This window comes from Nothoprocta perdicaria, unplaced genomic scaffold (assembly GCF_003342845.1).
Source record: "Nothoprocta perdicaria isolate Ctin4 unplaced genomic scaffold, notPer1 scaffold_10, whole genome shotgun sequence".
Taxonomy (NCBI): domain Eukaryota; kingdom Metazoa; phylum Chordata; class Aves; order Tinamiformes; family Tinamidae; genus Nothoprocta; species Nothoprocta perdicaria.
Window position 1 is genome coordinate 2,706,920 of NW_020454094.1, and position 12,284 is coordinate 2,719,203.

The 12,284-nt window shown below is 48.7% G+C and overlaps 1 protein-coding gene across 1 annotated transcript; it reads right to left on the reverse strand.

Annotated features, from left to right (window-relative positions):
• Positions 1-891: 891 nt before the first annotated feature.
• On the reverse strand, positions 892-8,121 carry SIGLEC15 (sialic acid binding Ig like lectin 15). The gene is made up of 4 exons (XM_026038998.1): positions 7,980-8,121; positions 4,209-4,592; positions 1,924-2,283; positions 892-926 (listed from the first exon to the last, which is right to left on the reverse strand). The coding sequence occupies exons 1-4, from the start codon at positions 8,119-8,121 to the stop codon at positions 892-894; spliced, it is 921 nt and encodes a 306-aa protein (XP_025894783.1).
• Between the last annotated feature and the right edge of the window lie 4,163 nt (positions 8,122-12,284).

Consider the following 12,284-nt stretch of genomic DNA (forward strand, 5'->3'; position numbering starts at 1 on the left):
GCTTGGCTGGATGTCTTCGGTAGATCCTGTTCTGCTCTTCCAGCTCCATCCTTCTCTATCCATCTTCCCTTTGATGGCTGCTCCTGCTCATAAGTCAATGGCCATCCATTCAGCTGTCAGCAGCAGTCTGGTATTTGGGGAGTCCTATCTTGGCACCTGGTGAGCAGGAGATGGAGCCACGTGCGTGGCAGAGACCTCAGCTACGTGTTGCCAGAGGCCCTTGCGTGGCCAGGGCCAACCTGTGCCTACGGTCCAGGTTCTCATAGGTGGAGTCCTGCGCCTGGGCCCTGGCAAAGAGAAGCACTTAAGGCCACGATGCATTTAGGGCTGTCTTAGTCTTTCTACATGGCTTTAGCTAATAGTGAAGGAACTTTGTAATACGTGGGGCCCTAATTCTCCTGGGTATGGATCCTCTCTTCTATAGCAGGTAATTTTTCAGTAGCTGGTTTATGACTAAYGTTTTGAGTCTCAAAGGATCCAGAAGGATCTGCAGCACTCTTGGTGTGAACTATTGCTGCTGTTTCAGGGGCTAAGGGTGGTCTCCCCCACTTTAGAAGTGGTATTAAGGATCTTCTAATGTATATGCAGAGCGTGGAGCATCTTGGCTAGTGCCTCCCAGCTTCTGCTCAAGTTGCTCATTCTCAGAGCAGCTCGTCCTCCCATGGATAGGGTCAGTTCTCACCTGTACCCAGGCTCAGGCCACAGTCTGTCACAGGGGGACCCTTGGCCAGCAGCCCAACCCTGTCTCTGCCCCAGGAACCTGCTGTCGGGCAAGAAGGCTGGCGCCAAGACCAAGGACAAGGGTGTTTCTCCCCTCAAGGACAAGGGTGTTTCTGTCCTTAGCCACCTCCAACTTCCTACGGGATGCCATGAATAGAAGGCAGGATGTTCTTACCGGGCCAGGCTGGTTGGGGTAGTGAAGGGACCTGTTAATCGAGAAGGAAGATGCAAGTCAGCAGCGTGGTCAGAGCGAGCTGCAGAGCTGCTCTTTACTACAGCGTGATTGTAACATGTCAGTGAATGGGAGGAAGGAAAGGTTAGTAGTTCTGTGGCTACCTTTCAGGAGGGTAGAAATTAGGCACCTGAATATGAGCAGCAAAGTATTTCTGGCTGTACTTATCCCTCCTATAGCTCGAGGGTTGCTATCGGGTTGTTTTTATACCAGTGGCATCACGTTTTCTCTGGCCAGAGCCCCAGATCTGGGGCCTCCTCCTGACCTGGTTCTCACTGCAGCCTAGCACGGCAGTTTTGCACTAGACTGGGTGCAGAAGTCAGGAGTTTGGGGGGTTCTGGCCTGTAGCTTTCCTCTCCAACCTTTGGGAAGGCTCTTGGTTCACTCTGGGAGCTATTTCTGATGTCTTGGAATTAAACGTTTCCCTGCCCTCATGTCCTTGACACCCTGGGGAATTGAGATTTCACTAATGATTATGAAGCACTCGGATGTTGAGGCCCTGGGGACTGAGACTGTGCAAGGAGGAACCTGACCCTGGGAGATGAAAGTGTTTTGAGGGGTGCAGTGGAGGTAAATCCTGCCCAAGGACTAGATGGAAAGAAGTGATAATTAGTCTACACACACGCACACGTGTAGTATACAGTATGTATATACATACGTGTGTGTGTTTGTATGTAGGCAGTGGCTTTTCAACTAATTGCACATGTTTTAATTCATTAACCTTTCTTCTCAGGCCTAGGGAAACTCCCGCCTACCCTGTCTTTTCCAGAAGACGACCGCGCTTTGTTGGGTTCTGACCAGGAGTTTCCTTTCACTTGCTCTTGGGCTTCCCCTTAGAGACACCACCTTCCTAATAGACACCACCTTCCTAAGGTGGAAAGCAATCACAAAAACGTCCTGCCTGATTCAGTCTGCTGACTTAGGGGTTGGAGAGAGGAAGACTACCCAAGGAGCGAGCGCGTGATACCTACCTCCTCTCCAGAACACAGTAACGCCCACGAGCAGCAGCAACACCAGCACTTTGATTCCCAAGGGCACGAGGATGAGCGCGAGGAAGAGGGAGCTGCCGGTCGCCTGGAAGGTGTAGAAGTAGAGGGCGCCCTCGGCCCTGCCGTGGCTGTTGAYGGCGGTGCAGGTGTACCGCCCGTGGCGCGGCAGGCGCTGCAGCTCCGCCGTGACGCGGCGGCCGCCGCCGGCCAGCGAGGCGCGCTGGCCGCCCAGGGGCCCGCTCCAGGCCAGCGCGGGCGCCGGCTCGCCCTCGGCCGTGCAGCGCGCCGCGAAGGAGCGCCCGCCCCGCGCGCTCACCGTGATGTTGGTGATCCGCGGGGCCGCTGCGCCGCGGCAGAGAGAGCGCGTTAGGCCTCACAGCTCCCTCCCRTGCAGGGCTTGGGCATCGGGGCCCTTAAATGTCACCAACATCTGCATTTCGCTTCCTTTCACCTCCCCCCACTCTTTTTTTTCCCTCCGTGGGGAGGTGCAACCTGTGTTGCGTCCTTGTCACTGCTTAGGCACATGACTGAGCTGTGGTCAACTTCAGCCCATGTCACTGTGGTGGCATAGGACGAGGCCCTGTGCTGCCTTCCGGGAAGAATGGCAGTTTTCTCTGTTTTTATCCTAAATTACAGCCTAGTAACAGCTGTGACACAGGCCTGATGAATTGTTGTCAGGACTCCAACTTCCTTCCCACCCTCAGGCATAGTCGATGTTTGCTGTTCACTTAATCTTTGTAGGGACCACCGAAAAGCTGGTTTAGCTCCCTGGTCACTTTGGGATAGCGTGTTAATACCAAGATAGGGCTGTTAATTGCATATCCTGAACTTTCAGGGTGTGAAATGGTGTGGCTGAATGAGCAGTGGTGAAGAACACATGAGGGMAGCAAAATATTTAGAGAGACACTGTTAAAAAATGTCAGAATTGGTCTAATTTCATGGACTTTTACATTCAGGTAGACTGTGGAGACAAATCTTGCTGCTCTTCTGCCCTGCTCCTGCCCTGCGTTAGGGGCACTTAGGAAAGCCAAGGCGCTGCTCTAGATGGAAGGAGAGCCTCAAATACCAGGCRTTTCTGAGAAGTAACTTAACTCATCCTTGTGCTTTGCCTGGACGCCTGCAGTGCACAACAGGTATTTTCCCTTCACAAAAATCATGCAACACATCATATGTGTCCTGTTATCATATGTGTCTCCTAGCGCTCTTTGCATCTGCGAGCACCCCCTCAGATAGAGCATTAGAGTTTTCCTGAGCTGAGCTCTTCTGAAATGTGGGTGCTGGGTGTGAATTGAGCAGCCTGAGGGCGAGCTGGCCCCGTGCAGACATGCGTGCGAGGGAAGGCAGCAGAGGGGCACGTGGAGCTCTATAATCTGCGCTGGAAATTCACTCCCTGCTCGCTCTGGGGGGCCCTGCCATGCYAAGCAGCTCGGAAAGAAGGTATTTTTTTCAGCTGGATTATCATCTGGAAAAGAACAAGGAGACCCGCTGCAGCAGTGAGTGCTCACGCTGCATGTCTGTACTGCAGAGCCCGTATGGGTTTCAGCAGGAGCAGTGTGATCCTGGCAGGGCTGGGGTGAAGCTTTGAAATGGAGATTTTGGCATGGAGCTGATGTGTTTCCCTCCCTCCCAGTCTGTTGAGGCTCCTCAGGAAGGAGCGACTAGTTGTGTGCCCATCCTGTCCTTCTAACAGCTATTGCAGTGGGTCCTAAACTCATGTGCGATTCAGATGTCCCTCCTCTAGCTTCTTTTTCCCGTCACCAAAGGAAGGGTGTTTTATCTCATGTGACTGTTGTCTCGCTGTCAGTCAAAGTCACTTTGCCTTGTCCCTGTTGCACCTGTGTTTTTTTGTAACGGGTCTCTAGCCGAGTTTGGAGAGGCTGGGACTAGGCTCTCTCCATGGGGACAACATTAAGTGCGTTTAGCTGCAGGTGCCCGAGGCAGCTTGAGATGCTGCTTTCACACACAGGCGAAGAGGGAAGCCCGGAGCTGACCCCTRCCCCAGGCATCCAGGCCTGGCTATTTACTTGTCACAGCTCCTGCTCTGCTTTGTTCCTTTTCCCCTCCTCGTGTTGTGCCTCTTGCCTCATTACTGGAAGGCTTTAGAAGGCAAAGTCTAAACCCAGCCCAATTGCTCTAACATGTCCCCCAGGGCTGACCAGCAGGAAAGCCAGCCTTTTGGAAGAGCATCTCGTGTTGTCACTGGCCTGTTTGGTCTTACTGATTTGCTCATCTTTTTGACTTTGCTATGGGGTGGGTTTGGCTCTTACCTATTATRTGGAGCTTTAACCCATTCCTGCTCTCGTATTTGTCATGCACATCTCCGGAGAGCTCCACTCGGCAGAAATACCTCTCGCTGTCGCTCCAGGTCAGGTTGTCGATCCTGATGGTGAGGTCCTTGTGCCGGGGGTTGCCAAGCAGCTTGTATTTGTTTTTGTAGCTGACTGCAGTCTTGCAGAGCTCGCCGGCGCCCGGAGCGATGCACTTGAACACGACCGTCCCGTTGTAAGGTTCCCTCACCCTCCAAATGGCCGTGAGGGGCCGGTCGATGGTTTTGTAGGGGTGCGTGAAGGTGCAGGGCAGAACAGCCGTCTTCCCAAACTCACCAGTAACGTCGGACGGGACCTGAATGGACCAACCGCTGTTCTGCAGACCTGGAAGCAGAAAGAGATGAGTTAAACGGGTTTACCTGGAGCGTTGCACTTCTGGGGAGGGCGTTTGGGATCCTTTTTGCTCTGTTCTTAGCTATAAAATGGGTGCTCTGTTGCCTTGATGGGCCCTGTGCTGACTGCTGTTGGTGCAGAGGGCTCGCAGGTCATTAACAGCCTACTTCTGTGCTTGGCTGCTGTGGTCTAAGGAGCTTGTTCCTCCGGCTTGTGTTGGAAGCAGCTTGTTGTCTGAGCCTATATCTTGCTTTTCAAGTGAAYGGTAGCAACTTAAGTTGTGGTAATACAGTCTTTTGCAGTCACCAGCTGTTTCTATTGAGCACTTGGAAGCCAGAAATTAAAAAAAAAAGAAAAAAAAAAAAGAAAATGGAGTATGTCCAGAAGTCCTGTGGTTGTAAGCAGTAAAATACAGTAAGTTAGCAGCCCTGTATTTGAGCCTCCAACAACATTCCTGTGTTGTAGGATTTGTTGTGCACGTTGGTTGTTGCAGTAATTTCTGGAGAAGGTTGTGATGTCTGATGTTTCTAATGCTCTCATCACACAGTGACATCTTATTTGCAAGGTATGAGAAGACTTAAATACTGACTCGAGAGCCTCATCAAGGCTGGTGTGAATAGGCAAGTTCCCTATTTCTCATCCCATGTGACATGTAAGAGGAAAGAGGCCTGTGTTACCAGAGCAGGTTATCGTCATATGGACTCCAGCTGCCAGTGACTTCTAACACGAGCCTTGTCCTTTTGTCCCAACGGGAATTTTTGAGTTTTCCAGACAGTATGTTGTGTAGAGTTGGAATTTTGCTCTCCAGGCCAAATCTGGCTACCGTGAATYGTAGCACTGTTGGGAAGTTGAACCTTGTTGCCCCCAGACTTGGTTTCACCATTTCCGTTTGATGACAGAAATAGCCTTCACTTGAATCAGTGCACTCCACCCTTAATGCAAATTTAGGGAAGACCCTGAATTTCTCATCCCACTTCCATCCACCAGTACCCACAAGCATTAACAAACAGCAACTGCAGGAAGCCCTCACTTTTCTACATAGATACGCGTATTTACTGGCAGTGTTGGTGGTTATAAGCAGCTGTTACACCACGCTGTGGCATYAGGAAGGGGTTTGGCTGCACTTGTGTTTTCTAAAGCTTCCTTGATGGCTTCATTAAATCAGCAACGTTCTCAGTAGYTGTGATGGGAGCGCTTGGGAAAAATGCAGTGGCCACCAGTAAATAATTGCTGCCCATCCCTGGCCTGGCTGACTTCCCTGTGGTTTGTGGCATTTAGCTGTCACGTTAATCGTTGCAAATATATTTGTAGATAAGGGCAATGCCTTATTCTTATATCTATGCTCCATAATATTTGGCAAATTCCTCTATGACCCTGCAGCTAGCATTAATTTACTGCATGCTTCACAGTGGATACAGGCCAGGATAGGACCAATTAAGTTATTTATCTGGAATTGGTGGCGAGCCAGTGTTTTAATCACTGAAATCTGGAGTGGGACAGCCTTGTCATTTGCTAAAACAATATAGTTGCCTTTTGCAGCCTGGACAGTCTAACCTGGCAGGCTACATGGTCATGGGAGCTCCATGAAGCTCATGGACTCTGCACACTAGGAATTGTCAGCAAATATGCAGAATGCTGTTGCTTTTCCAGGTTCTTTCATGTTCTTTATTCTGACGCTACAGAATTAGCTCTTCTCCCTATTGATCAGCTGTCTGACTTCTTTCGGATCTGCTGAATCCTGCTGTTGCCCTGAGGGTTTCTCTGATCAGAGGCAGACTTGGGAATGCAGGGCTGACATCTCGCTGTTCCCATTCCTGCCACTCTTGGCAGTGCGATGCGGTCAACAGTGGCTGCTTGACCATGGCCTGAATACTTCATTAGAGATCTCGAGTATGTCAGTGTAACCCTTCAGTTCTGGAGGGCTGCACATCGTGTACTTTTCAGTACATAATTTGCTTTCCTCTGTCACCTTTCTGGTCTGCATTTTTATTTGTATTTTTTTCTGCTTTATTTTAAGCAGAGCATTCTATTAGCATATAAACATCCCTTCGCCTGCCACATGAGAAATAATGTTAAAAATAATTGCTTCTAACGTCTTCAGCTCCATGCATTTCTGTAGAAACACTGTCTGCCTGAAGACCTCAAATTATGAGTGGAGGGAATTGTCAGCATCTAGTTGTAATTTCCTTGTCAAACTAAGGTTACATCCTTAAAGCTTTGACATGATAGGTCTGCCATGGCTTCCTTGTGCTGTTTATGCAGCCTCTGTTTGTCCCTTGGATTGAAGGCCTCATAAGGAACAGAAGCTCATGGGCACGTAGGAGAAGAGTAGGTATCAATCAACCCCTTCCAGGGGTTACAAAGCATGGCAGAACCATGACAGAAAGACCGTGGCAAGAAAGACCATGACAGAAAGACCATGGCAACCACAGAAAGAACAAGAGCTGGAGACCACCATGGGCACTGTTTGACAGTGTTCTTAACCAAATCCACATGATTTTAATGGAATTCAAGAATATTAACTTAAACATGAGCATAAATACTCATTGTATTGGGCAAACAATAGATTTTTAAGATTGCCTAGATTGTAAAATAATCCCTGGGAAGGTCAAGCAGCATTCCCGGATGATGGTCAAAATGCTGCACCCAACTGAAAGAAGAAAGTTAGATGAAGATGAATTCCCTCCACAATTTAAGAAAGGAAATAAACCAAAGACATCTCTGACAGTGGAGACAGACTTGAGGTTTTCCAGGATTGTCACAAGCATCTGTAATGWGGCTCCTTTTAAGCAGCATGATGGATTGGACAATTCTTAGAGAACTAGTTGTACCAGACAATTCCACTGGCACTTTGAGTAGAGCGAGAAGAAAAGCTGTTATTAGACAGGGAATTGTAGCAAGTTCAGAACTCACCCTTCTTGAAGATGCAAAGGAGGCACAGAAGAAAGAAACCAAACCTTTTCATGCTGCTTGACGTTCCCCACAGAGATGTATCAGCAAAGCAGAGCTGTCTCTGCTACGTCTGAGCCCCTGATCTCTCAGTCACAAAAGGTTTTTTCCAGGAATGGAAGAAGCTGTTTTTTTTTTTTTTTCCCTCTCTCCTTGGAGGGAATGAGTTGTCTGGCTGAGCCGGGACGGGATTCAGATATTAATAGTTTTGTGGTCAGTCATGTGCAAACTAGAAGGGAGGGAATCGAAGTGTTGCCACTTTCCAGCCGAAGGGGAGGAGCGGGAGGGGAGCAGGGCTGGGAACTCGGGCTCCATGTGTGTGGTGGGGCAAAAGGGACCGACTTCCAGGTGCTATGAAATGGTTCATCAGGAGGAGGTTCTGCTGAAGGAGGTCGGGCTCTCCTGGCTTTAGGCAGGTTGTCTTCTTACATCTGGACTCTGCAGGTCCGCTGTGSTTCCTTATTGCTGTCAAATGCCACCTCCTTTCGGGGTCCTTGGTGACCGCTGGGCCCCAGCTGTTGCTGTCTCGGATGGTTTTGGAAATGATGTGGGTACTTCTCATCAKGAGCATCTCTCCGTTCCCTGTTGTCAGTGAGAAACGTGTCCTGTAAGGCACAACGTGCTTTTGGAGTAAACTCTGCTGAGCTCTCTCTCTGTATCTGTGCTGTCCCGTGTTTATTCCAGTGGTTTTGGTCCTTGGGTTTTCTATTTCCAATCAAGGCTTCCAGAGGAAGTCTAGGAGATRCCTACTTTGTGTAAGACTGGGTGAGAACGGCTGTACCCTCCACCACTGCTTTCTGGAATACACATTTCTGGCCATCCACTGGACTCGCTGGATGCATTTGGTGCTAGATGTCATGTGGAGCCTCAGGCTGAGGTCCTGCCTGGTTCATAACTGGAGAACCAGAGCTAAAGACTTGGGTAGAAATGCAGCGACCCTACTTGTGGTGAGGCATGAAGCAGAACAACCACTGATGTCCTCCCCAACTCCAGTGCCTTTCTGCCGCTGGCAGGAATTACGTGTATCCCAAATACTTCAGCACCATGAATATCTTCTGTTCCACACCAGGGATAGGGTGCAGGCGCAGAGCCTGTGGTCGCTCTTGAGTGATACCTCATCTGCCCAGATTCTCATGACTCTGACAGGTCATGAGTCATTTTCCTCCTCGTTGTTGCCCTGCTTGGAAACGAGCGGAGCTCTGGCTTCTGCTCTGAATCCCTGTGCAAACTCGGGGTTCAGCCGTGGCAAACTTGGCTCTGCCGTTTGCTAACCTGGGCTTATGTCATGTTGCCCGTGCTCCCCCAGACTCTCCCCTTTAGTGATGCAGAGTTTAGTCTTGGAGTGTATATTCCTGCTCTGGGCTCAGCCTAAAGTTTTCCTGTTTTTCTTCCAGGCCTCCTCTCCTCTTGATCAGTGTAGGAACCCAGTTGCCCCTCTCCTCCTGAGGACCAGGGCGGCTGCTTCCCTGTGGTTCCTTGTCTGTGCAGCCACTGGAGGGCTCCCATGGCCAACATAACAGCTAAGGAAAAGCTGCTTAGTGACATGCCCGGCTTTCCCTGCGTCGGGAACTGCCTCCTTCCCGCCAGCCCCCGTGCCAGGGCTCCGCTTGGTGCCCTAACTGTGGGGAGACCCCTACAAATAACACATCCCAGGCTCAGCAGAGTTACCTGAGCATCCGAGCGGTGGAAACRGCGAGAGATCTGTGCTCATCCCAGCTCTGTTATCCACCTTTTCCGTCTAGCTTCCCCATTTTYCCATGCGTGCTGGGTTTAGTTTTTATCTGTTTGTGCTGCAGGTTTGTTGGGCTTGTGATTGCCTTTAAAGCATTGCAGCATTCTGAGCGCGGCGGGTCTCACTTGCTTAAGTGGAGTCTATGCATAAAGCACGTGGTATGGTGAGGCATAAAAGATCAATGGAAAGAATAGCTGCAGTTTGCAGTTAATATGTACTTTCCCTTTCTTAATGTCTTATTCTGGCATCTTCTAGGCTAATATCCAGTAAATCCTGCCCGTTCTGTAGGAGAAGCTGCATTTTCCTTAAAGGGATGCAAACTGCCATAATTCAGGATTTGATCCGGGGATGAAATGGTCAGGAAAAAATCCTGTTGCTTCCTAAAGCACTTGGATTACCGCCCATAAGAACTGCGTGGTGCTCACAAATGCTTGGACCAAGGCAATAAGCAATAAGCAGGTGTCAGGCCATTAACTGCAACGAAGGCAGCCTGGGAGCATGGAAGGCACCTGCAGGACAGAGTGGGCAAGAAGTTTCTCAGCTCTTGGGTGGGAAAAACATCCCGTCCTGCTAGTAGGGGTGCCCAGTGAAATGCAGAAGTATCAATTTTACGAATTTTGCAAACTTCTTGACTGATTTTCTTTTGAGACCATGAGATAGTTGTTAGTAATGAAATGTATTTCTCATACTTGAAAATACAGAGGTGAAAATCTTTAACTGAAAATGTTTGCAAAATGCTTGAAGCAGCCACAGCCTCTTTTTTAAAAATTGTCAGTGACAAATCCATAGAAATTGAGGGAAAGTTCCTTTTTGCTTAGACTTCTTTCTGAAAACCAATTTCCCCCACATCACACATACAGTTGCATTAAAAAGTCCTCTCTTGTTCCAAAATTATATACTCTTCTTGTAGACAACATATGGGTGATATATGCATTCAGACAGAGCGTTTCAAAACATGGCTTGGAAAACACCTGCTGGTCGGGAAGAGTTAATGCTTTGGGCAACTGGATGGTGCAATGCCTGTAGCAAGCGAATGTTGCATCCTGTGATGTAAATGAAGCCTTGTAGCCCAGCTGGAGATATTTGGGATGGGTTTTACTAGGCATTTGTCCGATGCTCAGGCCCCGATATGTGGCTTGTCCCTGCTCAGCTCACATTCCAGAGCGCCGTGYGCTCCCAGGAGTTGCGTCTTGTGCATCTAAATCTGAGCCCTGATTTCCAGCYGCTAATGGAGATACCAGAACTATGTTAATCTTTGATCTTTTCACTCCCCCTTGCAGACAAATTGCATTTGCCTTTTGCCATGCCAGGGTTCTGAGGCTTATTAAAAGCCCTGACAACACAGGRTAAACAAACACGAAACCGCCTCCGCTGAGCAGCGTTTTGCTTCCTCCTGGCTGACGGGTGTGCAGCTCAGCTGGACAACATGGAAAAGGGGAAGGATTTTTTCTTTTTTAATTTTTAAATTCTTTTTCCAAATAAAATTCTTCAAGTAATAGTCTGTGCTCCTGACTGTGGTATATACTTTCTCAGAGGCAGTGAGGTGCAGCAAAGGTGCCAATCTGAGGTAAAATGCAAATTAGTGTCTTGTTCTTCAGTCCTGTAAAACACAAGTTCTGGCAATTTTGCTGGGAGCAAGGAAGCTTAACTCCATTTTTTTTTTTTCATTTTCTTGCACTGTATCAGCAGGCTCATTTACCACGTTCCAGATAATTGCATGTGAGCAAATTCTCAGCAACTTGTCTGCAAGGCTTCCTTTCAGAGCATCATCTTGCTAAAGCAACCAGTTGAACATCTGGCACAAGTTGAGTATGGGCATGAAGGAATTTCCCTAGTCTTCTTCCATTGATTCATGTGATCCAGACTCTGGGTCATCTGTAATGACTTTTTCCTCTGCTCTTGTGCTGAGATAGTATCCAAAATTCTGGAGACAACTTCTGACCCAACAGCTGAAGAGGAAGCCTTCTATATTTGTCATATATTGTTTTTTTTTTCTTCATGATGCATCTTTCTAAGGACATAAGGAAGGACAACAATTGCTATAACACTTGGTTAATGTCTTTCCTCTGTGCTCGTACAGAAGCAATGATCACAGATCTGGTTCCAGAGATACCCGAGTGTCTGTGCTTCCTTGTGCTAGGATAGCATATAGAATTTAAAGAACTGAATTTTTGTGGGTTTTCTCACTCGGAAGATAGATGAATCCGTTTAAACAGAAAGAACCTGTAAATAAAATTAGATGAAGCTGTAAAAAAAAATGTAATGGCAAGGACAAATTTTCCGCAGTGGAAAGGGAGGGAACCTCAGACCTCACCCTGCCAGAGGTCTCTTTCCTAGTGTGCTCTTTGTCAGCTGCTGGGGGATATCTCCAGCTCCCATCACCTTTATGGCTCTCTGTTGTCCTGTAAATAGCAGCATTGGGGTTTTGAAGGACACTTAGAAGGTGGCACTGACTAATTCCCTTTAGCAAGCACCATCGTCGGACTTTGCTTCCTTGGTCTTTGTCCCGTCTGTCTTATCCTGAGTCCTGGTGGCACTGAGGAGGGTGAGAGATGTGTGGCCTCAGGAGCTCTGTGTCTGGGTGTTGCTTTGGCTGTGGTAACTACCATAAGGAGTTATATGCACACCATATAGCTTAGAATTTAAGATGACTGATACTGAGCATCCTGCTGCTGCTGTTAACCAGTGATACAACTTGATGAGTCTCCTGGATCCACCCATGTTGCTGCTGTCTATGAGGATGAACTGGCTCCATCTCAGGTCTCCCAGCTGCCTGGGAGCTTACAGCAGTGTTTTGTAAGGGATGGTTGGCAATCTTTGCTGGCAGAGCAGAAAACACAAGGAATTTCTTAGCGGATTGGCCCTTCCCTTCTGTGGTATCCCATGCTCCACATCWCCTGGCAGAGAGCAGCTTGTTCCATAACCCCCTGGATTTGCTGTGTGCTGCACACCTGACTAAATTGCTGCAATCTGTGTGTCTGCCTGGGCCCCGAGGGTAGTTG